This window comes from Chrysemys picta, chromosome 2 (genome assembly GCF_011386835.1).
Source record: "Chrysemys picta bellii isolate R12L10 chromosome 2, ASM1138683v2, whole genome shotgun sequence".
Classification (NCBI taxonomy): Eukaryota; Metazoa; Chordata; order Testudines; family Emydidae; genus Chrysemys; species Chrysemys picta.
Window position 1 is genome coordinate 99,217,919 of NC_088792.1, and position 26,465 is coordinate 99,244,383.

General features: G+C 43.8%; 1 protein-coding gene across 3 annotated transcripts in view; it reads right to left on the reverse strand.

The window, feature by feature from the left end:
- The window catches only part of EGFR (epidermal growth factor receptor), a 225,145-nt gene that overhangs the window by 61,840 nt on the left and 136,840 nt on the right, over positions 1 to 26,465 (reverse strand). For 2 of the 3 annotated variants that reach the window (XM_005287322.5, XM_042842790.2), the window contains exons 2-6: positions 13,743 to 13,894; positions 11,669 to 11,861; positions 10,844 to 10,978; positions 5,054 to 5,122; positions 613 to 731 (exon numbers count right to left, since the gene is read on the reverse strand). In XM_005287322.5, coding sequence (XP_005287379.2) covers positions 613 to 731; positions 5,054 to 5,122; positions 10,844 to 10,978; positions 11,669 to 11,861; positions 13,743 to 13,894 — 668 coding nt within the window. Of the gene's footprint in view, positions 1 to 612; positions 732 to 5,053; positions 5,123 to 10,843; positions 10,979 to 11,668; positions 11,862 to 13,742; positions 13,895 to 23,449; positions 23,549 to 26,465 lie in introns of those variants that run through there. The other variant, XM_065583859.1, reaches the window with a different exon arrangement.

Here is a 26,465-nt window from a genome sequence, read left to right on the forward strand (position 1 = left end):
AACAAACAAAGGTAAACTGGATCGTTTCCACAGAAGTTGCTTGAATTCCACTTAATTTAGTGTTAAGCCCAAACTAAATAGAATCACTTGTTTTAAAAGGGGGACAGGTTCACAAAACAGAATATCAATGGAAACACTGCAACAGTTTAAAAAAAAAAAAGCCAACAACTAATGTAAACAGGTTTTTCTGGATTCCATCCCTGCGAGTGCTGTGAACCCTAGCAGAGTTGTTCTAGTAAATGAAAGACAGAAAAAGGAAATTGCATAATCTATCCTCATGGTCTAAACTAAATAAAATGCAAAAAGGGTATTAAAAATTATGAAAAATAAGTTTCTTTTTAAAAATTCTTTGTTTTAAAATTCTAAGCTGTTGTTACCAAGTGCAAGAAATACCTGGGCCAGATCATCAGCTGGTGTAGACTAGCATAGCTACACTGAAGTGGAGCTATACTGATTTACACCGGTGGAGAATCTGTCCTGTACATATTTTAATAAGATATTTTGTGATCAGTATCACTTTCAAGAGTCCTAAGATTAAAAAAAAGTTACAGTGCATTCAGCCCAAAGCTTGGCTGCTGCTGTTGAACTTTAAACATGTTGCTGTAGTATTACCAGGCAGTCACTCTCGCGAGGCCCTGTACACCCAGCGGCACACTGGTTATGACAACAGTCATTGGGCACCCTTCCCCTGCATCGGCCTGAACATTGCTGGGCACAGATGACTTTTGTTACTGAAAGACAGAAAAAAATGAATTAAAATGCATATTTGCTAAACCAAGATTGACAAGTAAGGAGAAAACTCCAGATAAAGAACACATGGGTAGAGCCTCTCACGAGACACCAGTTTCCACTCTCATCATCAAGCGAAATTTGTGGAATGGAGAGGCCAGAAGGGAGTTTCTGAGCTTTTCCTCACCAATGTATTAGAGCCAAATTCAACTCTCAATTACCCTGCAGTAAGGCATCAATTCTGCAAGGCACTGAACACTCTGGCCCTGATCCAGAAAAGCACAGTTAAGCAAAGTTAAGAATAGGCATACATGCTTTGTGGGAAAGGGGCCAGTGCTCAGCATCTTACTAAATCAGGAATAACTTCATTGGCATTAGTGGAATCACTCCCAATTTACAATGGCATAAGACAGCAGAATTTAACCTTTGTATCTAATAGTTTTACTGAGATAATAAAATATCGGTTGGTGCTACCTTTGAGATATCAACTTGGTGGGAAGACCAGCTTTATATTACAGTACATACTCTTGGTGTCATTAATGTTCCTGTTAAGTCGGGGTGGGCAATAATTTTCGCAGGGGGGCCACTTCACAAATTTTGGTAAGTCGTCACAGGCTGCACATTTCTACTGTATTAATGGAGGTGTGTGGGGTCAGGAGGGAGTTTGGGTGCCGGAAGAAGCTCTGGGCTGGTGCAGAGTGTTGGGGTGCAGGAAAGGGTGAGGATTGTGGGCTCTGGGAGGGAGTTTTGTGCAGGAGGGGGCTCCGGGCTGGGGCAGGGGATTGGGGTGCAGAGTCTGGGAGGGAGTTTGGGTGCAGGAGGGGGTTCTGACTGGGGGAGGCGCTTACCACAGGCGGCTCCCGGCCGGTGACATAGCAGAACTCAGGCAGGCTACCTGCCTGCATACTCTGGTCCCATGCTGCTACCAGAAACGGCTGCGGCCGGCTGCTGCTGGCACGTCTCTGTGTGCCCCTTGGGGGGAGGGGGACAGTGGGTCTCTGTGCACTGCCCACGCCCACAAGCACTGCCTCTGCAGCTCCCGTTGGCCGGTATCCGGCCAATGGGAGCTGTGAGGGTGGCGCCGGGGGCGGGGGCAGTGCGCGGAGCCGCCTCCCCCTCCACCAGGGGCATGCAGAGACTTGCCAGCAGCAGCCGGCTGCTTCCAGGAACTTGGGCTAAGTTTTCCTCTCTGTTATGCAGCTCCCATACGGTTTGCGCCAATATAACCGAGAGGAAAATTTTGGACCAGAAGCTGTTTCTAATACCAAAGCAATCACCTGCAACAACTTTTTAGTATCAAAATCATCTGGACTAGAATAGTGGAAAAAAATCAATCATTGACTAATGTGGGTTTGCACTACTGCCCTGGGAAGGACAGAACCACAACTGCTCAACTATGCATCCTTCACGGCGAATTGATTTTCCTTAGATTCAATGGGGAGGTGCTTGTGCTTTCTGAGCAGGAGGATTTGATTTCTAACCTGCTGAGTGGTCACGGTGTACAGCAGGGGTTCTCAACCTTTTTCTTTCTGAGGCCTGTCCCAACATGCTATAAAAACTCCACAGTCCACCTGTGGCATAGCAGCTGGTTTTGTGCATGTAAAAGCCAGGGCCGGCATTAGGGGGTAGCAAGCAGGACAATTGCCTGGGGCCTCATGCCACAGGGGCCCCCACAGAGCTGCACTGCTCAGGCTTCGGCTTCAGCCTTGGATGGCGGGGCTCAGGGCCTGGGCTTCAGACCCAGGTGGCAGGGCTTTGGCTTTCTGCCCTGGGCCCCAGCGAGTCAATGCTGGCCCTACTTGGCAGCCCCCTTGAAACCTGCTCGCCCCCCCCATCCAGGGGCCTCGGACCCCTGGTTGAGAACGACTGGTGTGCAGCAGGGTGTCAACTATGAAGTTCCCAAATGGGCACAGAGTAGTTAAAATATTTTAAAAATTCTTGTACCTCAGAAATAGTCACACTGCAGTTCAATCACAGTTAACACTTAAATCATCCGAGAATGGCACTCTGCTACAGGGTAATCAACCAGTATAGGCTTGTTTCTTTTCTCTTCTATTTTTTTGTTTTAATTTGTTATTATTTACTTTTTCTTTCTGTTAAACTTTTGCACCTAAGCTTTATTATTTTGTGATCTCATATTTGTAACCAAATTTTCAAGGAAACATATTATCTCCAAAATACACATAACTGGTGTAGCAGCAACTCCTCCACACAACCAGAAACAGTGGGATAAAAGACACATTGTTTTACAACAACAGAGTTTTCATATCATTTTCGTAAGCATCAGCAGGGGTGTAAAACAGCTCATCATTCTGAGAACAATTGACAAAAGCTTCCCACTGGCAGTATATCATGGCAAATGTTTATGTTTTGTGCAGTATCTTCCAAATTTTTTCAAGGATGGAAAGAAATCTGACATAAAAATTTCCCACATATGGGATGCATTTCTGATAGGCCAATTTCATAAAAAGCTTAACAAAAGGAGTGTTAATTGTTAAATAAACCCCATCCTGCAAATGCATATGTACACATGCTTAATTTTATGCACCCTTGAGTAACCCCATTGAAGTCAATAAATCTACTCACAATATGTATGATTAAGCACATGCGCAAATGTTTGCAGGATCAGGATCTAAATTTCTTAAGCCTAAAGGTTAGTATTACCTCTGGACACCATGTTAACAGTGGACATGATTCTGCAAGTGCTTTGCATGTGGAACCACTATTTACATCAATGTGCACAGAGTAACTGCAGAATTTGTCCCACAATATCCAGAATAGGGTGTTTTATGAGCGGCTGTGAAGGATTAAGAAGTGAAGCCATTAGAGCTGGTTGAAAAGTTTTGAAACTGATGAAAAAATGAGGGTGGGGGAGAGGAATAGTTGAGTGTTTTTTTCCAACCTGCTCTAGAAGCTATGTAGATCTTACCTGATACCTGAATTGTGAGCAAGATGCTCAGATTTAAATACATCATCCGAAGAAGTGGGCTGTAGTCCACGAAAGCTTATGCTCTAATAAATTTGTTAGTCTCTAAGGTGCCACAAGTACTCCTGTTCTTTTTGCGGATACAGACTAACACGGCTGCTACTCTGAAACCAGATTTAAATACGTTTGTAGGGCTGGATTCTGCTGTCACTTATGTAGATTTAAATCAGAAGTACTTCCACTGAACTCAGTGGAATTATGCTACTGTAGAGCTGGTATAAGAGAAGAATAAGGACCCATAGCATTTCCCTGAATGCAGACTAACTACACATATTATAAAGCAGTGAAATAATAAACTATCAAAAGAAACAAAGTATTCAAAGTACATTCCCCATCAGTCTTTATATACTGAAAAGTAAAATCCTCACAAGAACTTTAAGTGTCTCTAAACATCTTGTGTTGTTGTTCTCTTGATGCCCATAGTAAGCATCCAATGTGCAAAATTACAGGATAAAGAGTGTTCAGCCTATGAGTGACGGGACTGCCTAAGGATTCCGAAGTGCTCTATAAATAATTAGGACACCTCTCCCATGCTGTGAATCCCCTGGGCCATGCACCTTTTAAAGGCCATCACTTCATTTTCTGAGAGTGGTCAGGACTTGCTTTATATGCCTGCAGGGTTTACGAGTGTGACCTTTTCTGACTATCTGGTATTCATGTTGGAAGGAATTCTACAAAGGGGATTTAAAAAACAACAACACAGAAGTGGTGAGTTATTCCCATTCTCAGCCTAAAATATTATGTAAGAGTTTGAATGTTAATACACAGTCATTCTACTTGAAACAATAGAAGTGGAGAAAATTCACATTACAACTACTTCATTATCCCTTTATAATTACTAAGGCCTATATTTTGGGGAAAAGCTAAGGGAGGCAGGAAAAGTGCTTCCAAAACTTAAAGTGTCACGCAAAGACTGAGCATTCATGAAGAAATCTCAGTCCAGTCCAAATTATTTTGGGGTTTCTGTGCTGTTCACCAGGCCCCCTTTCTTTCCACATATGTGGCCGCTCAATGAGGAGCTGCAATGGCTTTTGTTTGCCTTTTGTTTGCTATACAAGAAGAGCAGTGCGTGCATATACAAAAACACAGTGGAAGTTATTACTGCAAGGATCATTATTAACAATCACTCAGATACCTGATGGATTGCTAGGGGAGCATGCCACCCATGTCTGCGGTGAGCTTATGGGTCCTCAGGGCAGTGGAGGGGAGCATAGTGTTTTCCATAAAACACTGGCCATCACATCAGGACTTGACAGGGACATTATTCAGTGAATAATAAACAAACAAATACCTAAAAGCATACAGTCACGGATATTTTAAATTAATCTCTGGACTTACATGTCTGGCAGTTCTCTATGCCGGCACCCCAACAGTGATCTTCTGTACAATTTGCATGACACTTGGAACCTAAAATGTAAATGTTACATTGATTGGAAAACCTTTATGATGTAACATGCAATTATTAGATAACACACCAGGGCTGTCAGGAACTGAATCTTAGTCTTTCAGTCACAACATATCCCCCATGTGCCTGTTACTACAGCTACAGGTGAGCTTCTGTGCCACACACTGAATGATGAGGATAAAAATAAACAAGAAATAGATACCCATTCAGTAAGCACTGTCCATACTGTGTACTGAATGAGGCAGGGGTCCTGTGGAAAAAACGTCTATGATCCTGTAATTAATTGCATCTTAATGCGTACGCAGATATGGGTGGAGGGGCGGCAGGAAGGGTGGAGCATGAGGGAGATGGAACAACATCTTAGGTCTGGCATTTCCTAATGTTCGATTGCTTGACTTTACAAACCGTAACTTTCTTCTAACATACTCTTCTTATTGTGATTCCCTATGTTTTTAAAGAAGCAAATTGAAAAAACAGAAATTCTATCATAGGGAACCAGAGTGACCCCAGCATAGGTCATTGGCAGGGCTGGGATATTCAATCCACAGCGCATACCTCTGTTGCTTGAGCTAATGGTGTAATGGTATTAGTAGGCAGTTATTCTTTATGTGGATCAGCCACTAGAGAAGGAGGAGAGACACTTTGCCAGTGGATTTCATAACTATTTTGCTGACAGCAGAGAAATATTGAGACTGGATTCTATTCCAGGCTTTGGAGGGGAATGTAATTTACTGGTTACAAACCCTTCTTTCCCTGTCACCACCTACCTGTCTCTGTCCTTCTCTGCTCCTCTCCATCCCCAACTCCTAACTTTGTCCCTTTCTGTTCACATCCCTCTCCACCCCACCAGCTCCTGTATCAGTCTCCCTCTATTCTTATTCTCCCTGGGCCTCTCTGTGCCTGTTCTGCTCCTCACCCCCAGTTCCACTACCTCCTGCTCTTCCCCCTCTACATTTAAGTCAGGTTGCTTCCTCTTACTGCTTCACACTGCCTATGTTCCACCAGGGGGGGCATTGAGGGCACAGGAGAGAGAGAGAGCGAGTCTACCTGCTCTAGGTTCCAGTGCTAGGCACCATAGTGGCTCACAGGACCTGGGAAACTTGCAAGGAAACTTCTGCTTAGCCCCTGAAGCTCTGGGCTGGAGAATACTCAGGGCTCATCTACACTTACAGTGCTGTAGTGCTTAGTGAAGACGCTACCTATGCGGACAGGAGAGTTTCTCCCTATGACACTGACAGACTAGCTCAGGTCAGAGACATAGGCCAATTCATTTGTGTGTGAATATCAAAGGAGTTAAATGTATTAGTATATATTCAGGCCAATTCACTTGTGTGTTAATAGGGATCAAAGGAGATGTTAATTGTATTGCTTTTGCCTATCTATATCCTATTGTTTACTATTACATTACATTAAGCATGCCTGATAATTAAATAACCCTAGATCAAAGTATGTGTCAATGTAAGAGTGTAGTCAGGTGTTAGAATTTCATGAAAACTAACTAATACTACTTGTATTGTTTTCACTTATCTATTCCTATTATAATGTAATGGCAGGCATTTAACTAAATAACTCATCAAATGCAAATGAAGAGGAGTGCTAAATTCAAAGTAACTGACCATTGTGTGGGTTCAGATACTTGTCAGATTGTTGTCTGTGAAAAGAAGCTATCAGCACTGATTCAAAGGAAGATCCTTTATCTCTAGACTGTTTGGATTCTAACAGGATAGAATAACTGAACGAGTAGACGGAGACCTCCAGAATTATTCTGGGTAGCCCTGGAAAAGACTTTTGGGAAACTGGAATATTACTACATCTCTGCTATCATTTTGGACTTACAAACTCTGACTCACCTGTTATTATATTTTACATGCTTTAACCTCTCAATAATTCATTCTTTTTTCTTAGCTAATAAACCTATAGTTAGTTTACTATAGAATTGGCTGCCAGCGAGGTCTTTGGTGTAAGATTCTGAGTACCAACTGATGTGGGAGTAAGTGACTGGTCATTTGGGACTGGGAGAAACCTGATGGGGTGTGATTTTTGGTTTATGTGGCCATCATCACTAAGTTCAGTTTGTCTGGGTGACAAGCTAGGCTGGAGAGGCTAAGGGGACTGTCTGTGACGCCATGGTAAGACTGGTATAGTGATCCAGGAGTTCACGCTTGTTATTGGCTTGGTGAAATCTAATAATAGAATATACCACCAGTCTGGGGTATCTGCCCTTGTTTTCTGACAGTCTGCCCTGAGACAGGCACTCACACTTGTGAGCAACTCCAGACAGCATGACAGTCCTGTCACCATAAGTACTCCACACTGGTAGCTGTGTTGACAGGAGAAGCCCTCCCAGCACTGTCTACACCAGGAGTTTGGTCGATATAACTGCATCACTCAGGGGTGTGGATTTTCTACACCCTGGAGAAACATAGTTATACTCACATAAGTTTGTACTGTAGACCGGGGCTCAGTTACTTTAGGGCAGGGGTCTCAAACTCAGATGACCTCAAGGGCCGCATGAGGACTAGTGCATTGGCCCAAGGGCTGCATCACTGACACCCACCACTTGCTGCCCTGGCCCCGCCCCCACTCCACCCCTTCCATGAGGCCCCGCCCCTGCCCCGCCTCACCTCTTCTCGCCCCTTCCCTGCCCCCATTCCAACCCCTTCCCTGAAGTCCTCACCCCAACTCTGCCCCCTCCCTGCCCCCAGGGGGAGCAGGAGGGGTGTGGGGTGTGGAGGGGGTTCAGGGCAGGGAGTTGAGGTGCAGAAGGTGTGCAGGGTGCAGCGGGGGCTCAGGGCAGGGAGTGCAGGAGGTGTGTAGGGTGTGGCAGGAGGCTCTGGGCAGGGGGTTGGGGTGCAGGAGGGGTGTGGGATGCGGCAGGGGGTTGGGGTGCAGAAGGGGTGCGGGGGTCTGGGCTCCGGCCCGGCGCCGCTTACCTAGAGTGGTTTCGGGGTGGCAGCGCCGCGCACCGCGGCCAGGGCAGGCTCCTTGCCTGCCTGCCCTGTCCCCGGCCCCGCTCCGCTCCACTCCAGGAAGCAGCTGGAGTCCCTGGGGCGGGAGGGGAAACGGCACCATGTGCTGCTCTTGCTGCTCCTCCGGGTACCTCCCCCAAAGCTCCCTTTGGCCGCGGTTCCCAGTTCCCGGCCAATGGGAGCTACAAGAGCACGGAGCCCTCTACTCGCCTCCTACCCCCCTGCCTGGGGCTGCAGGGACATACAGTAGTTCAGCCGCTTCAGGGAGCTGCATGGGGCTCGTGGTGGCACGGGGTAGGCGGTGGGGGACTGTGGGGAGCTTGGCGGGCCGCACGAAAGAACCCCACGGGCCGCATGCAGTCCGCGGGCTGCGTGTTTGAGACCCCTGCTTTAGGGGATGGCACATGCAGAGTCTGGTTGGCACACAGGAGTTGTAAGGAGATGGAGCATGTCTAGTACAGAGAATATGACTGTCATACTATATCAAGCATCTTCTGAGCATGTGTGAACTGTGATTTTTCAGAGGCTTATAAATAACTTGGTTAAATTTGGATGAATGTTCAGATGAATGGCAAAAGGCACATTCCTGACATCAGGGCACCCCCAATCCCCTGACAAATTTCAAATGCCTGCTCCGAAGTATGGAGTTCCTCAACAAAATGGTTGAAATAATTATTTTAATAAAAACAAAATTACTTATTTTCTCCTAATCTTGTTCTCAGAAGTAGCTCAACCTTTTTAGCTGAAACTTTTCAGCCACATGTATATGTTATTGGACTATTACCTCAGTTAAGAATGCTGTATATAATGCTGAATTAACAAAGCTGATTTTCTGAAGGAAAAATCAGAATTCTAAATTTTTAAAATTTCTTATTTAAAATAAATAAAACTAAGAACTTGCCAATTAGTGTTTGCTATTGATACTGTAGATGTGTAGGTAGTCAGTTAGCAGGTAGAATTAGAGCCCTAACTTGAAGAGCATGTGTATCTGCAATCTGCATCTAGAACTGGGCAGAATGGAACATGAAACGAATACATCATCTCTGGGAACTAAAAACTGAAACTCTTCACCTTGAAACTCTGTATGGTTAGAGCTCATGGCCAGATAGTAATTTGTCATGTAAATCAATGTTTTTTGAATAATACATCGCTGACAACAAAACAAATATGACTGTATTTGCAAACGATTGGCAACATTTACTTAAACCACAGGGTAATTTGTACCCTGACTTAATTACTTTTGTCTCCACAGCTCTGAAAAAAGTAGTTCTCAGCACTGAACTATGCAGCACACATACAATTAATGAAAACAAGTAAGGGTAAAATAATAATATATGGAGATATACCTATCTCATAGAGCTGGAAGGGACCCTGAAAGGTCATCGAGTCCAGCCCCCTGCCTTCACTAGCAAGACCAAGTACTGATTTTGCCCCAGATCCTTAAGTGGACTCTTCAATTATTGAACTCACAACCCTGGGTTTAGCAGGCCAATGCTCAAACCACTGAACAAACTAACTGATCTGTAAAGTTAGTACAGGCCTTCCAATCATTATCCCTACCCCCTTATTTTTTTATTGTTGTTTTTGTTGCTTTGTTTTGCTTTTTATTTTTGTTTATTTTCTAATGACAAGTAAAATCCCAGGGACACAATTATCTTGCATGCTCATTATTTAAAAAGAAAAATGGCTGCCTGAACAGATTAATCTGAAACTCACTACATTTAATGAGTATTTCTTTCTAGGACAGTTTTGTCCAGCTCGTAACACGTGGCTCTTTCCAACCCCCTCACTGCCAAAATAGCTGAACAAGTGTCAATACTTGTCTAATAACTGACTGATTTACTGTTGGACCAAAGGGATTCAAGTTTAAAAGTTAAAGGTTAAAATTTCCATAGTACTCAGGGCCAAGCTCTGCTGATTTATACCTCCTGCAATCCCATTGACTGCAGTGGGGTTCCAGGGTGTATGTCAACAGTGTGTGCCTGCTAGTGCTTAGTCAATTACTCAACTGAAGTAGATCAGAAAATACACATTGTGCCAATCTGTAGTGCCAAAAATGCCCAAGAATTAAAACAAACTCTTTTCTCCCCTCTTAAATTTTTGTGAGCTGAATTTAGATCTTACAAAGGATTAACAGTACTAGCTTGGGTCAGATATAAGCATGGGTACATGTCATGTAAGCTTTCAAATCTACACCTACCTCCATGCTGATCTAAAGTATCGCTATTTATCCATTTCTGGTCTTCATTTTTGCAAAGATTTCCTAATACTGTCAAACCATGTGTAGAGTTCATGATATTCACAAATAGGAATTAGGGCCTTAACCCAGCAACGCATTTAAGCACCTTGGGAGTACCCACATGCTTAAAGTTAAGCATACGCTTATCAGCTTTGCTGAATCAGGGCCTTACGCTGTAATTTTAAAATCATTGGAAAGAAAATGTGTATGCGTTATATTGATGTGTGTCATTTTCACGGAAGCAGCACACATTTAAGGCCCAACCCAAAGCCCACTGATATCAATGGGAGCCAATCCACTGGCTTCAGTGTGCCTTGGATCAGTCTCTTAGGTCCAAATCTTGGTCCTAGTAAATTCAATAACAAAATATAATTGATTTCTATGTGAGTAGGATTTGAAGTCAATGCATTTACATAAAAGTGTTTGCAGAAATGGGACTCTATAAAGAAATAAGTAGGTTGATGGTACTGCTGTCTGTAACAGAGTGACTACTGTTTTGTTAAATGTATACTTACAATTAGACAGATTATTTTGATCTTCCAACAGCAGTACAGTGTTTTTGTTCAAATCAATAATGTCGTCCCACAGAACTGTGTGCATGTTGCACAGTTGTGGATTGTTGCTGATTTTAACTCCTCCATTAAGAATTTCTGCAAAAGAAAAACAGGACAAAAATGAAGCAATTGCATGATCGCTCTCTTTCTTCCTTCATGAAAAGGAGATAAACACACTCATCAGATGCCATGTTAATGGAAAAGGACAATCTACAATATCTTATTACACTTGAAAGAAGGCATAACTAACTGTCGAATAAGGGTCCAGTACTGCAGCCTTTGCACATCCAACCCTCTTCCCCCCAAGTGAAGCCAATGGAAATTATGGATGTGCACAAAATGCAAAACTGGGTGTCAAAACCGAGGGGCTGAAATTTTCAAGAGTGAGTTGTGATTCTCGGTGTCTCCATTTCTGGGTGTTCAGACTGAAGCACTTTGAGGTTCTCAACACTTTCTGAAAATCAAGCCCCCTCTAAGGCATCTCAAATTGGCACAAAAAACATCTGTTTTGGGCCAACATTCATTACTCTGCAACTCTATAGGGCCTAAGTGGATTCACCCCCTGAGGTCCTAGGCCTATGCATTGTAAAACAAGGAACTTTCCATCACTATCAGTAACCTGGGTAGTTATAAAGTGAGCAGGTATTTGAATAAACTACATTTAACTTCTGTCAGAGTGTCTCATTTGGAACAGGACTTCTTAAATGAAGCTTTTCATAAAGATCTGGGAGTTTCCTTCAAATAAAGTAACAGTTCACAACCACATTGTCTGCCCCACCACTTCACCTGATAACCGTTTCATTGGCAGCTCCTTGAGTCCACTGATTTTATTTATATCTGTGTGATAATTGGATAAAATTGCCAGTGCATAAAAGTTCTCAAAAAGCACATTTCCTCGGATGATCTGGAGATTGTCCAGTGGAATGCTATCCACATTGTTGAGTGCTATTAACACGTAGCCTGCAACCTCCTGTATGGTCTGAGGAAAATCAGAAAGAACAAAACATTAAGTGTCCATTGTGTCAAGCTGTTTCTCTAAGCTGTTTGCTGAGAGGAAAACAAGATTCATTTGAAGAGATTATCACCTCAGAACTCAGATCAGTGACCCACCCATGCATCTCTGGTAACCCACAGCTCTTTATTTTTTACACACAGGTGAGCTACATTTGATATAATTACTCCCATAATCTCTCTGCATTCAAAAATATTGTAACCTGATAACCAAGCACGAAATAAACTGAGTATTGAAAACACATTATTTCAAAAGCACAAATCTGAGGAAGGATGATCTAGTGCAGGGCTTCTCAAACTTCATTGCACCGCGACCCCCTTCGGACAACAAAAATTACTACATGACCCCAGGAGAGGAGACTGAAGCCTGAGCCCGAGCCCCGCTGCTCCCGGCAGAGGGGCCAAAGCCCGAGCCTCATCATCCTGGGAAGGGGGGCCCCAAAGCAAAGCCCAAGGGCTTCATCCCCAGGCACGGGGCCTGTAACCTGAGCCCCGCAGCCCAGGGCTGAAGCCGAAGCCTGAGCCCTGGGTGGTGGGGCTCAGGCTTTGGCCCTGAACAGTGGGGCTCAGGCTTCAGCCCCAGCCAGTCTAACGCCAGCCCTGGCAACCCCATTAAAATGGGGTCATGACCCACTCTGGGGTCCCAACCCACAGTTTGAGAACCACTGATCTAGTGTGTAAGGTATCAAACTGGCAGTCAGGAGAGCTGAGTTCTACTCAGGGCCGGCTCCAGGCACCAGCCCAGCAAGCAGGTGCTTGGGGCAGCCAACGGAGAGGGGTGGCATGTCCAGCTCTTCGGTGGCAATACGGCAGTGGGTCCCTCACTCCCTCTAGGAGTGAAGGACCAGCCGCCGAATTGCCGCCGAAGTCTGAAGCAGCGGCAGTAGAGATCAAGATCGCGATCACGGCTTTTTTTTCTTTTCTTTTTTTCTTTTTGCTGCTTGGGGCAGCAAAAACCCTGGAGCCAGCCCTGGTTCTACTCCCAGCTGTTCCACAACCTTCCTGTGCCATCTGGTTGCGCCATGCCTGAAAGCACTTTTTTCAATACATCCAGTAAAATATTTATGTCTCTTTCTTTTCCATTCCCTCCCAACAATAGTTCATTCACTTGTGCATGGACATGAGCACGAGACAAATGTAGTAATGAAAAGTAGTTCATGCATTATTGTCTAGGATTATCCTTGAAGGTCACTCAAAATTATTGTCTGGACAGAACGCAGCTGGCTTACTTGGTGCAGGAACATATTGCACAAGTAATGATGGATGGTGATGTTACATGTCTTGGTTTCCAGTTATTAGGGAGATTACATCTTTTACCAGGTATCACCAAGGCAGTAGAATGCTCCAGCTAATGATAGGTCGAGCCATCAACACTGCAGTTTGCTTCACTGGTCTGACAACCCTCAAATTTGGTTATCTTTAGGGCACAGTGCAGAGCTTTTTCATTTCCCTTGGGAGCATGGGGGGGAAGGGGAACAGGAGTGCAATACTTTTCCCATTTAAAATAATTACTTTTGAGCAGTGGGTGATGAGCATGAGAAAAACTGCTTGCTAGGTGCTGTGAAATCATTGATACAAGTACAGTGTATCCTAGGATAAACCGGTATTTTAGAATTCCATTCGGTGATGTCTCTAATTGACAATCAGTAACTGTGTGTTTGAACAGGTTTTACATTTGTCACCACATTTTATATATATATGACCTTCAAAAACAATTTAATTCCTTAAACAGGTAACTCATCAGACTAGAAAAATATCTCGATTAGGAGTTAACCTCTCTTGAGGTTGTGCACATCTCACCAATGCACATTGTGTGCTGGATCAGAGCAATGTGATTAGCTACACTAACCTTCAGGAATGAAAGATCTTGATCGTGTGTCACATATGTGATCTCCAGATTGCCAAGCACCACCTCACAATTGTTATACATCCTTTGCAGGCTGGTGAAATGGTCCTCCATGTTCCCCAGCTGGGTCAGCTTGTTATTTGTTCCTTGACAAACTGGGGGGAGAAAGAAAGCAGCATGAAACAAGGATGAACACATACAGAATGGGCAGCTACTGTCCAGCCACCTTTACAAGCATTAAATCAGTATAAATGAAGTGTAAGCGCAGATTGTCATGAAAAACTATACCACCTCTCTATTGCGTTTCCCGCTATCTAATAACTGTAATTAGTTAGGAATGTGCAACATTCCTCAAGATTAGAGATAGATCAAAACGAATATCCCTCCATCATCTACTTTTTGTCATGGAGAGAGCCCAGAGGGCGGCTTCTGATTTTGGGACCCCGATCTAAGCAGCCCCAGGAGTTTTGTACCTGAAACAAAATTAAAATCCATGGTGAATGGCCATGGATTTAATGTCATCAACCTCTATTAAAATGGAACCCTGCTCCGAAAAGTGACTAAAAAGGATGGTGTGGATTTTTATGGCATTGAAATTTGCTCCAATTGCTATTGTGGGAGGGTAGGTGGGTTGTCTTTTCCTCTAAACTCCCAATGCTACAAACTTATCAGATTGTGTCCTTCTAATGCATCATCTTCAGAAAAAAAATACTGCAGTTCAAATTAGGCCCTTGTTTATACCTGTGCTACCTCACAAGGCAATCTAATAATGCTTCACAAACGTAATTAAGGGCATAATTTGGTCTAGGCAATGTATTACTGATGATAAAGAGGCTATATACTGATGATGATGCAAAATAAAGACCCAGCATTACTTTCAGATCCCAGCTTTATGACTGGAAGTTAGAAAAAAAATTTAGTTTTTACTTGTGTATTAAACACATTTGTATTAAATTTACTGAGACATGGAACCCCAAAATACTATGCCTATGGTCACTCTTCACATTAGAACACATGAAGTCAGAAATTTAGAGCCATTAAGTTCTTCCATTCCACTGAACAGAAGGGAGTGCTGACTATTAGCTGTTCAGGCTTGCTGCTGCCAGCCTCATATTCTACTCAGCTGAGGCTGACAGAAACCCCATAATGCCTTGTGCATTAGACAGGGAGCCCTAGGCATTTCCAAACAACTGTGCCCTGTAAGACCATTACAAGAAATATAGGGCTTCCTTCAGTTCCAGCTCAAAAGTAGTAGAAGCTGCAGGCTTATGACTCCATGCCACAACATGGGGGTCAAAGAAGGTCCTGTCCCTCAGAAGAGTCTATGGATTGGGGAAAAGACATATTCTGAATGGCCTGAAGCTCCTTTCTGGGCTGCTTTAGGCAAAGCCAGTGGCCACCTGACACAGGCTCAAAAAACCAGAGGTGAGAGATACGAGGGTACACAGTGAGGGCAATGGAACATATTGAGTTTATTGAACCCCAATTCTCCACGCAAGCTGACAGGGGTTGTTTTGCTGCCTGCCCCTGCCAATCAAAGCTGCAGGATTCAGCTTGGGAATCCCAAACAAACTGAGTCCTGCAGGGTTCACACAGCTCTAGCCCATGATAAACATTTGGATGCCTGATTGATGAGAGAGTTGTACTGACATACTTTTGCCTTGGAGCACAAAAATACTTAATGATGCCTAAGTCTGCATCTTCAGTGGGGAGCCAAGTGGCTCCACACACAGCGCTGCTGAGGTTATGTATGTTTAGGATGGGGCAAAGGAAAAATTAGTACTTGCTTGGCATTCTATTATCCCCTTTTTAGCAAAACTAGTGGAACTGTCAAAAATTTGCACAGTGCATTTAACCATAACAAAAGAATGGCACTTCAAGTGCTTTTGTGTGAAATGCTTTGTCATCTAACTGTTCAATTCAGTATTACATAACAGAACCTTCTCTGACCACTCCCTACCCCCACGCCCCATTCATCCCATCATTCCCCAGGTTATTTTTCCATAGCTAAAATTAAAACATATCTCCGTACCACACCAACAAAAGTGAGAGAAGTAGAACGGCGCATGAAACATTACACATTCAAACACTGTGAACACTTCGGTGCCAGCCACCTTACAAATACACATCCAGGGCCAATTCTGAGCTCACCCATACTGGTGCAAAGCAGGAGCGACTTCATGTACACCTCTACCCCGATATAACACGAATTTGGATATAACGCGGTAAAGCAGCGCTCCGGGGGGTGGGGTTGGGAGGGGGAGTATGAGCTTTTTTTGTGCTTAGGGAAGAAACAATACAAGCTCAGGAAACAACCAGGATGTTAGAGCCAGGGATGCAGAAACGACACCTGTACAAGATTCACTCCACAATGGATATTTTTGTAGTAGAAAGAATAGCCTAATAAAGCAGAGCTAAAAATGAACACATTTTTATTTCTCAGTACAGTGATCACCATTAAGGAGTTATCCTTTACCCACAGCCAGCACAAAATGATATCAGATACCACACTACTTTGCCTATATTTAAAATAGGTGGTTGGCTCATGTATCACAGCGATAAGTATAGGATAATATGGTGGTATGTGATATTGTTGTGTGGCAACTGTTAGCAAAGGGGATCTTTTTAATAATTACATAATGTAAACCTTGTGTCACTGAACTGTTTCAGAGTGGTAGCCATGTTAGTCTGTATCAGCAAAAACAACGAGGAGTCCTTGTGGCACCTTAGAGACTAACAAATTTATTTGGGCATAAGATTTCATGGGCTAGAACCCACTTCATCAGATGCATGAATTGAAAAATACAGGAGCAGTTATAAATACATGAAAGGATGGGGGTTTCTTTACCAAGTGTGAGGTCAGTCTGACAAGACAATTCAATTAACAGCAGGATACCAAGGGAGGAAAAATAACTTTTGAAATGGTAAGAGAGTGGCCCATTATAGACAGTTGACAAGAAGGCATGAGTAACATTAGGGAGAAATTAGTATTGGGGAAATTAAGTTTAGGTTTTGTAATGACCCAACCACTCCAAGTCTTTATTCGGGCCTAATCTGATGGTATTCAGTTTGCAAATTAATTCCAGTTCTGCAGTTTCTCGTTGGAGTCTGTTTTTGAAGTTTTTTTGTTGCAGAATTGCCACTTTTAGGTCTGTTATTGAGTGACCAGGGAGACTGAAGTGTTCTCCTACTGGTTTTTGAATGTTATGATTCCTGATGTCAGATTTGTGTCCATTTATTCTTTTGCGTAGAAAGTGTCCGGTTTGGCCAATGTATGTGGCAGAGGGGCATTGCTGGCACATGATGGCATATATCACACTGGTAGATGTGCAGGTGAATGAGCCCCGGATGGTGTGGCTGATGTGGTTAGGTCCTATGATGGTGTCCCTTGAATAGATATGTGGACAAAGTTGGTACTTGGGGTTTGTAGCAGGGTTTGGTTCCTGGGTTGGTATTTTTGTTGTGTGGTTTGTAGTTACTGGTGAGTAGTTGCTTCAGGTTGAGGGGCTGTCTGTAGGTGAGGACTGGCCTGTCTCCCAAGGTCTGTGAGAGTGAGGGATCGTCCTTCAGGATAGGTTGTAGATCCTTAATGATGTGCTAGAGAGGTTTTAGTTGGGGGCTGTAGAGATGGCTAGTGGCATTCTGTTACATTCTTTGTTGGCCCTGTCTTGTAGTAGGTGACTTCTCGGTACCCTTCTGGCTCTGTCAATCTGTTTCTTCAGTTCACCAGGTGGGTACTGCTGTTTTAAGAATGCTTGATAGAGATTCTGTAGGTGTTTGTCTCTGTCTGAGGGATCGAAGCAAATGCGGTTGTATCTTAGAGCTTGGCTGTAGACAACGGATCGTGTGATGTGGTCTGGATGAAAGCTGGAGGTATGTAGGTAAGTATAGCAGTCAGTAGGTTTCCGGTATAGGGTGATGTTTATGTGACCATTGCTTATTAGCACTGTAGTGTCTAGGAAGTGGACCTCTTGTGTGGATTGGTCCAGGCTGAGGTTGATGGTAGGGTGGAATTCCTTGAAATCTTGGTGGAATTCCTCAAGGGCCTCCTTCCCATGGGTTCAGATGATGAAGATGTCATCAATGTGGCGCAAGTAGAGTAGGGGCGTAAGGGGACAAGAGCTGAGGAAGCGTTGTTCTAAGTCAGCCATAAAAGTGTTGGCATACTGAGGAGCCATGCGGGTACCCATAGCAGTCCCGCTGACTTGAAGGTATAAATTGTCCCCAAATCTGAAATAGTTGTGGGAGAGGACAAAGTTACAAAATTCAGCCACCAGGTTTGCCGTGATGGTATCGGGGATGCTATTCCTGATGGCTTGTAGTCCATCTTTGTGTGGAATGTTGGTGTAGAGGGCTTCTACATCCATAGTGGCTAGGACGGTGTTTTCTGGAAGATCACCAAAGGATTGTAGTTTCCTCAGGATAGGATGGCGCCTTGAAGATAGCTAGATAGCTATATGTTTAAGGTTACTTACGGTCTTTGAACCACACACACAATTCTCATTGATGTCTACACAGTGTGTGAGAGGATCAAGAGTAGTACGCGTCCCTTTCATATTTGCTTCAGAACTAGATTGTTTCGTTGATTGAAAAATCCCTTAATCAGACAAGATATTTCAACTCTGATTTCAAACTTCAGCATCCCCAACTTTTACGTGTTTAAGAAGTTGCCTTGAGTCCTTTTGACTCAAGCATGAGAACTGTGAATTATCACAGGAGTCATATGATGGGCCTCTCTCACCACAGGACAGTCATATTAGAAACGCAGGAGATAGAAACACTACTTAGTACTGAAATACATTGCAGAATGTGTCACTGAGTTGAGATTTGCTATGAAGATGTACAAGCAAAATTTTGTCCTTTTGTTTTCCTCGGCCAACTGAAATGTTATCTCTTAAAACTTCATATTAAAGAATCTGATTTTCAGCTGGCATAAATGGGTGTAGGTGGAAGATCTGACCCTAAAATGGTGTGCATTTAAAATGATCTCTTTGCACCCAATCCAATACAGATGATCAGTAACAAACAAAGCTTAGGTTAGTCTTGGAGCCAAAGTAGCCTATCAACCTAAACTGATCTTCAGAACTTGACACACAATAAGCAGGACTCTCCCCTTGAGGAGCACTCATTCATGGCACCCTGCCTGTGTTCACTGACCAACAAAGTATTCAAGAATTTTAAATCAGCCACTGAAATCACAAGTATTACTGAGTTAGTAGTTCACCTTTCAGAGATTTACATTAACAATCTCTGAATAAGTTAATTTATGTCTTTTTCTAGCTTAAAGGTAGTTTGGAGCTCTATTAGAACTGACAAAACTGGCTCCAAATCCCATTGTACCATTTTACCAAGATATCTGCTGCGTGTCTGCCAACAAATGATTGTCAGGGCTTGAAAATCCTGCCTGTGGCAAGTACGGACACCTAACCCATCAATTTCTGCAGAATCTACTCTTTAATTTAAAAAAGTACATTTCTAGTTCTTATGGTTGCAACGGAAGCCTTCCAAAAGAGAAACAATGAAGTGCAGTTTTCCTGAATCTGCAGCAAAACAGCTCTGTGCATCTGCTGCTGCTGAGTGAGTGCAGAAATCAACAAGAACCTGGTTGATTTCATTGGTGCTGTATAGGCTCCTATGGAAAGGTGGGATGCTGACAAGAATCTTCTGATGCCTCTTGTGAAAGCTACAGGGAACCTCAGATGCTGGAGCTGGTCAATGGGAAGACCCAAAACACAGAGGCTGGAGAGTAGCAGATATCCCTGTAATAGTCTCGGGGATGGAAAAAGAGGGAGAGAGCGCTCCTTTTTCCCTTCCAGCAGCAGTGCCTGGGTGGTATGGACATGTATGAGAACGGGCCTGATACAAATGATGGAGCTTCAAAACAGGGTCCAGGGATAGCATTCTGATAGACATCTCAGCACCCACTTCCTTCCCAGTATTTTGGAGGTAGGGAAAGATTTGACAACTTTCAACACAGATTGTCATAAGCCATGGATCAAAACAAGAACACCATCAGCCTCAGAGGAGCACAGAATGACACAATACTGCCATAAAGATTTTCCCCAAGCACGGGTATGTAGTCACCTGCTGTAAGGTAGGGAACTGTTTGACACTCTTTGGGAGGCCTCAGCCACCAGTGTTCCTAGTGATAGTAAGAGGTTTAGGGCCATCTTATAGCAACTTTTCCTTGACTTCTGTTTGCACAGAAGATACAGGGCAAGCTCCTCAGTTGATGTAAGTAGATCTAGTTCTACTGAGTCCTCGTTATGCCAATTTACACTAGCTGAGGATCCGGCTCATCATTTTTGTGCTGGGTAAATTAGGTAAGAAGAATAATTAAAACCAAAACAACCCTCCCTGCCAAACCCACTAAATTACTAATTTTTAAAGAAGCACTTGAAACATTTCCCAAATAAAATGTTTCGAAAGAGAGGGAAATGGCGTAGTAACTTTTTATGAATAGTGCCATTAATCTCCAATACTTTGCTTTATACTCTGAGAAGACAAACCCTATCATTTTCTGAATGTGACGCTGTCATTTTAACTCTGTTCTAAAACATTCGTTTTGGCCAGAGAAGAGAAAAAAAAGTTTTTATTATAATAAATTTGTGAAGACTAAACAATACATCTTGATACTCTACATCTGTTGGATTATAATGGAGTATGATGTTGTCTAGTCCACAAAAACCTGGATTTGTGAAGGACATATACACAGACGATGCAGGATTCATGTGTCTAAACAGAGATTTCAGCAGGATGCATGTGTGAGAGAGAAATATACAATGAATTAACCTCTTGAAATCTGGATGTATTCACATTCTCTTGCACTCAGAGGGACAGATTTTGATCCCACATACACCCTTTTAAAGAATTAAGGTAACACCACTGATGCTTACATGTTTAAAACATCAGTGACAGTACTGATCTCTTTTGGGATACCTTATGTACTGTGCTAGATACACTTCCATACACAGCCCATATGTGTAAACTTTCACTTATCCTAAACAGTTGCAGCATTCTGTATTTATAAAGGGCTCAAAAAAAAAAAAAAAAAAAAAAAAAAAAAGAGAGAGATTTCCATATCAAACCCCTGAGTCACAGTGTTCCTCCAAACATTAAGAAAGCTGAGATCCAGATCTGAACTTCAAGGCCTGGGCTAATCTTTAAAAGAAACAGACTTTTCTTTTTTCTGAATGCGAATACAACACAAATATGGCCAGCCTGAATATTTTAGATACACAAAAGTGTGCAGCTGTGATCTGCTGGATTGAGAAGAGGGCTGCAAGTCAGGAAGTCTGGGTTCTGTTCCTAACACTACCACAGACTAGCTGTGTGATTCGGGGCAAGTCACTTAACTTGGCTGAGCCCCAGTCACCCCATCTGTAAAACAGCGATAATGAGGCTGTTGATCAGTCTTTGTAAGGTGCCTTGAGACCTACTCAAGAATGAACAATGCCACATAAAATTAAAGTATGATATTCCTTTATGATGTTTTTTCTCAGAACACTCTGTACTTTATAAGTGCCAAGGTTTTGTGGGTATCTTATTAGGCAATTACATAATTACACTCTAAATAAAGTATACAAAAAATATGAATTGTCAATAAAATTTAGTAAGTGGAGGCCAATGTCAACACTGAACAACTCCTGCTCTCGTATGCAGCAGCATAGACATGTACAGATAAGGTTGAAATGATCAGGGAAACAGCTTTTCAAAATGCCAGGTGCGGAATAACATTTAACCCTTATGCAGGAGACCCAAGGACAGTGAGCCCAATTAGCACTGTATAGGCTGAAATTAACACCACCCCAAGTAAGCAAAGATGAAACAGTCACAAGACACCATCCAGAGGTGTCTATTTTATTTAAAATATAAATCAATTGAATTTTAGTGCTTGTGACAGGTACGGGGCTGACAGACCTGGAGACTAAATTCCTGTTTATCCACAGAAATAAATGCAGGTTTCTCTTCATTGTCCCACCAAGGTGTCACAACCTTGACCTTACGAAAAAGAGCTTAGTCTCCATGACCCTCTCAATCCTCTGTAAGACCCGTCAGCAAGGGTGCCAATTACTGACAATTGTGGTGATGCACAAAGAAGTGGAATGAGACCAAATAATTTCATGAATACATTTTCTAAAGCCTCCAAATACAGAGGGCTTCAGCAAGGCAGAATCCAGCCACCCAATTAAAAGGTTGTCATCTGTAAATTGCTATTTGACTCAAGAGCAATATCCCCATGTGCATTAAAACTCAGAGTTAAAAACTGGTCCCCAGTCCTAATACAAATGGAAACATTTTTTAAATTTTTCAGAAAGTCTCCAATTACTGCAGTACAAATCCTGTTGTGCATGTTTTCCTAAGACCTCAAATGAGCCTTGGGAATGCTATGAAACCAAATTACCATCAATCTCCATCACCTGTTTCAGTCTACATTTTGCAGCTCATGATGCGCAGCTTTCCCCCCAGCTTTGACACATGACAAAATAAATAATCTAACAAGGTGATTTCAGAGACACTTGGGTCAATTTCCTCACGTCATGTGTTACCTATAATCCTACATTACTAGTCCTCGTAAATTCATTTATTTTCCCTACAGCATTTTCAGCCTTTATTGAAAGTTACTCAAAACTTGGAGGACAACAGAAGCACATTTCTGTATTCTGCCGTCTACCCCTGCCAATCTATTTACAAATTGCCCTCTCTCTCTCTCTCTCTCTCTGCAAGGGGTGGGGGGGAGAGAGAGAGAGAGAGAGAGAAAGAGAGAGAGAGAATTTTGCTTCTGATAGATTTCAGGATTCTATGGAAGAATAGTATCTTCCAAGGCTACTGTTCCAGACATAGCTGCCTGTGAAGGACAGTAGAGATAACAGTACTTTGTGTCCTAATATCTGTGTTGCTTGTAACTGATTCTACTTCTTTAAGAGGGGTGGTGGGGAAAAAATTCAATGAAAATAAATAGTTTTTCATTAAATGCTGCTCAGTGTGTGTGCACACTCTCAGACATGTATATAATACTGTGACTGTATTTATGTGCGTGTGTGTGTGTATCTCTCTTCACACCATCACACACAAGCACAAAAACACACTTTCTGCTTTCTCAACTCCTCACTAGGGTTGCTAACTTTCTAAACACCCTAGCCCCACTCCTGCCCCGAAGCCCCTCCCCTCACTCACTACATTCCCCTTCCCTTGGTGGTTCGCTGTCCACCACCCTCAATCACTTTCACTGGGCTGGGGTAGGGGGCTGGGGTGCAGGAGGGGATGAGGGCTCTAACTGAGGGTGTGGGCTCTGGGGTGGGGCCAGAAATGAGGGGTTCAGGGTGTGGGAGGGGGCTCCTGGCTTGGGCAGGGAGATAAGGTGCAGGAGGGGGTGTGGGCTCTGGGGTGGGACTGGAGATGAGGGTTTTGGGGTGAAGGAGGGGACTCCAGGCTGGGGGGTGGGGTGGGGTCCCAGGGATTCAGAGTGTGGGAGGGGGCTGCGGGTTGAGGCAGGGGGTTGGGATGCAGGAGGGGGTACAGGCTCTGGGCTGGGGGTGTGGGCTCTGGGGTGGGGTTGGGTTGCAGGGGGTGAGGGCTCTGGCTTAGGGTGCAGGCTCTGGAGTGGGACTAGGGATGAGGGGTTTGGGATGCAGGAGGAAGCTCAGGGTTTGGGGGACACTCAGGTCTGGGGCAGGGGGTTGGGGCTCGGGGATGGGGGGTGGGCTTACCTCGGGCAGCTCCCAGTCAGCAATGCAGCGGGGCTAAGGCAGGCTCCCTGCCTGTCCTGGCTCTGTGCTGCGCCCCGGAAGTGGCCAGCAGGTCTGCTCCTAGGCAGGGGATGGGGGGTGGGATGGGGGAGGAGGCTTCACGCATTGCTCTCTCCTACAGGCACTGCCCTCCCTCCCCCCAGTTCCCATTGGCCGTAGTTCCAGGTCAATGGAAGTGCAGAGCCAGTGCTCGGCGCGGGGGCAGCATGCGGAACCCCTTCCATTGGCCTGGAACTGCGGCCAATGGGAACTGGGGAGGGGGAGGGGGACCATGCCTGTAGGAGAGAGCAGTGCGTGGAGCCTCCTCCCCCACGCCCACGTCCCCCTGCCTACAAGCCAGACCTGCTGGCCGCTTCCATAGCGCAGCACGGTGACAGGACAGGTAGGGACTAGCCTTCCTTAGCCCTGCAGCACCGCTGACCAGACTTTCAATGGCTCGGTCGGCGGTACTGACTGGAGCCGTCAGGGTCCGGTGCTGACCGGGCGTTCTGGTTGAAAACTGGATGCCTAGTAACCCTATTCCTCAAAAATGCACACAAGTAAAGGTGAGTCCGGAAATGGCAAGTGTTTAACTCATTTTTTCAAGGATCTGTTGGTATACAACTTGTAAATAATGAATGTAGGGCCCACAATGCATGTAGCTAGCCATGCAAATCACATAATTTGTGGTCACAAATATGTGTGGTGCTAAAACTGTGGGTGTTAAATGGGAAGCCAAACTGAGACACTCCTTTCAAAATCATGCCCATAATTAAAAAAAATATATACTGGATGTAGTTTTTTGTTTAAAATCTGTACATATACTGGTCCAAAGCCTGGTCCTTATTAGGAATTAAATATTTTGCATATTTTAAATGTATCCAGTTTGGAGTTATACACATAGGGTAAGAACCTGGCCCCATTAAAGACAATGACAAAATTCCCACTGGTTTCCATGGGGCTACGATTTCACCCCCGGGCCTGGCCCAAAGCCCACTGGGTCAATGGAATAACTTCAATAGGCTTTTGATCAAGTCCATAAATCAAGTTACAGCAGTGTCTTTAATACTGCATGGAAAGAATAGTCTTCACCCTTGTATAACTCAAGAACAGTTGAACAGATTAAATTGTAACTGAAAAATATCTTTAGTCTGAGACCAAACCTGGAGAATCTCAATAGCAAAAGAGAGTTTCTTAAAGTTATGAGCAACTGAAAACAGGGAGCCAAATGGAAACACACTCTCTCTCTCCATCTGAGCAAGCGGACAAAACAAAAACATTTTTGAAGTTCTGTTTCTGATTAGGGCTATAAAGGCCACACAGATGCTCTCAGCCTGCAACCTGACCTCTGCTCACAGTGCTTTACTTTTATGATGCAGAAGTTCCCTAACAGAAATGAGTGCTTGCATTGTTTGCTATTGGTTGTTATGTGAAAGTTATGGAAGTTATGTGAAAGCAGCCACTTCAGCAGGCATTGTGGGGCCTGAGGAGGTTCCCAAGGAAGTAGCCCAGTTGGAGACAGGTATATGTGACAGCTCTCAATGTTTTTTTTTTTTTTTTTTTTTAAGAGACGCTGCAATGAAGCTAGGATACAAGCTGTTTATTTTAACAGATCAATGGAGATGTAGTAAAGCAAGATAGCCAGGGAGGAGGATACAGCCACAAAAGCAGTAAATGGGTTTAAAAGGAAGGTCCCCTAAATTGTTTTTTTTACCTTCATGGCAAAGGCCCACAACTATTGTTTAGGAAGTTGTAAGAGCAGGTTATATATCACATTACCTGGACAAAGAATAGCAAAGGCCAATGAATAGTGTCCAGTCATGCTGTTTATCTGGTTAGTAAGCTATCATGTCACAATATATTTCCATATACTGCATGCTTGTGAAATGCCATTTCAGACAGAAGGCCCACAAGACCATCCCTTCACCCTGTTCATCATGTGGACTCGACAGAAGCATTGAAATTTGAGACGGAAAAGATCTCTTAGATGAGTTGATCCATTTACTGTTATTTGGTCAAGCCTCAATTTAAAAATGTCCCACATAATGAGGCTTCATCTATTTTCCATTTAACGATAAATCAGAGTAAAAGCAACAGCAACAACAAAAACCCTCCTTTAACATCTGAGGGTTTTGTTGTTGTTTTTTAAAAGGACCATTTTCACTGAAACATACATCATTCATCCAGTCGGATAAAGGGAAGGCATGTGTTTTCTGGAGCCTTTTAAAGAAACAAAACTTCAGTTTTTGTAAGTGGAGGATCTTTTGTCCTTGGGGACAAAATCATGTCACAGTGTTTACTTGTGCTGTAGTAACATTTGCATTGCTATACTGCTTGGACAGGCCAGTTCAGCGACTGATTCCAAGGTCTAGCTGGGTTATTTAGGCATTGCTCTAAGTAGGGCAGGAGTCAAACTGCACTGCCTCAGGAAGAGTTTGGAGAGGAAATCTGGGATCGTTGGTGTGCACCGCATGAAAAGCCAGCTCATATTAGTGTGTACCCTCCTGGACTGCCCTGTGTGCACCAATGCAGAAGGAAGGATGGAGTCCTGGCCATGCCTCTGCTCCATAACTTGCAGCCCCGCTCACCCCTTCCCCACCCCCAGCCACCTTGAGGACATGTGTGCCCCACATGAGTGCTTGGATGTAGCTGTTCCGGTGCTCCTGCAAAAACAGGGACTGCAACTGACTACAGCCCACCTGGGCACTCAACGGTTGAGTGAACATTCCTTGCATCCTCATGTCCCAGCCCTGTGCACCTGCATGTGAGCCATGGACAATAAGGCTCTAATGTGGGCTATTTTTAAACCATCCTGAACGCTGGTCTTACATAATATGGGACAGATCCATGTAAGATATGATCCCTCCAGCATTGGCAGTACTTTTTTGTGGAAACCGGGAAAGCACAATTTCAAGCTCTTTTCAGTAAACCGATCAAAGTAATAGCGTTAATGTTACAAAGAAAGACCCGGGGCAGATATGTGGTTTGTCAACATGAA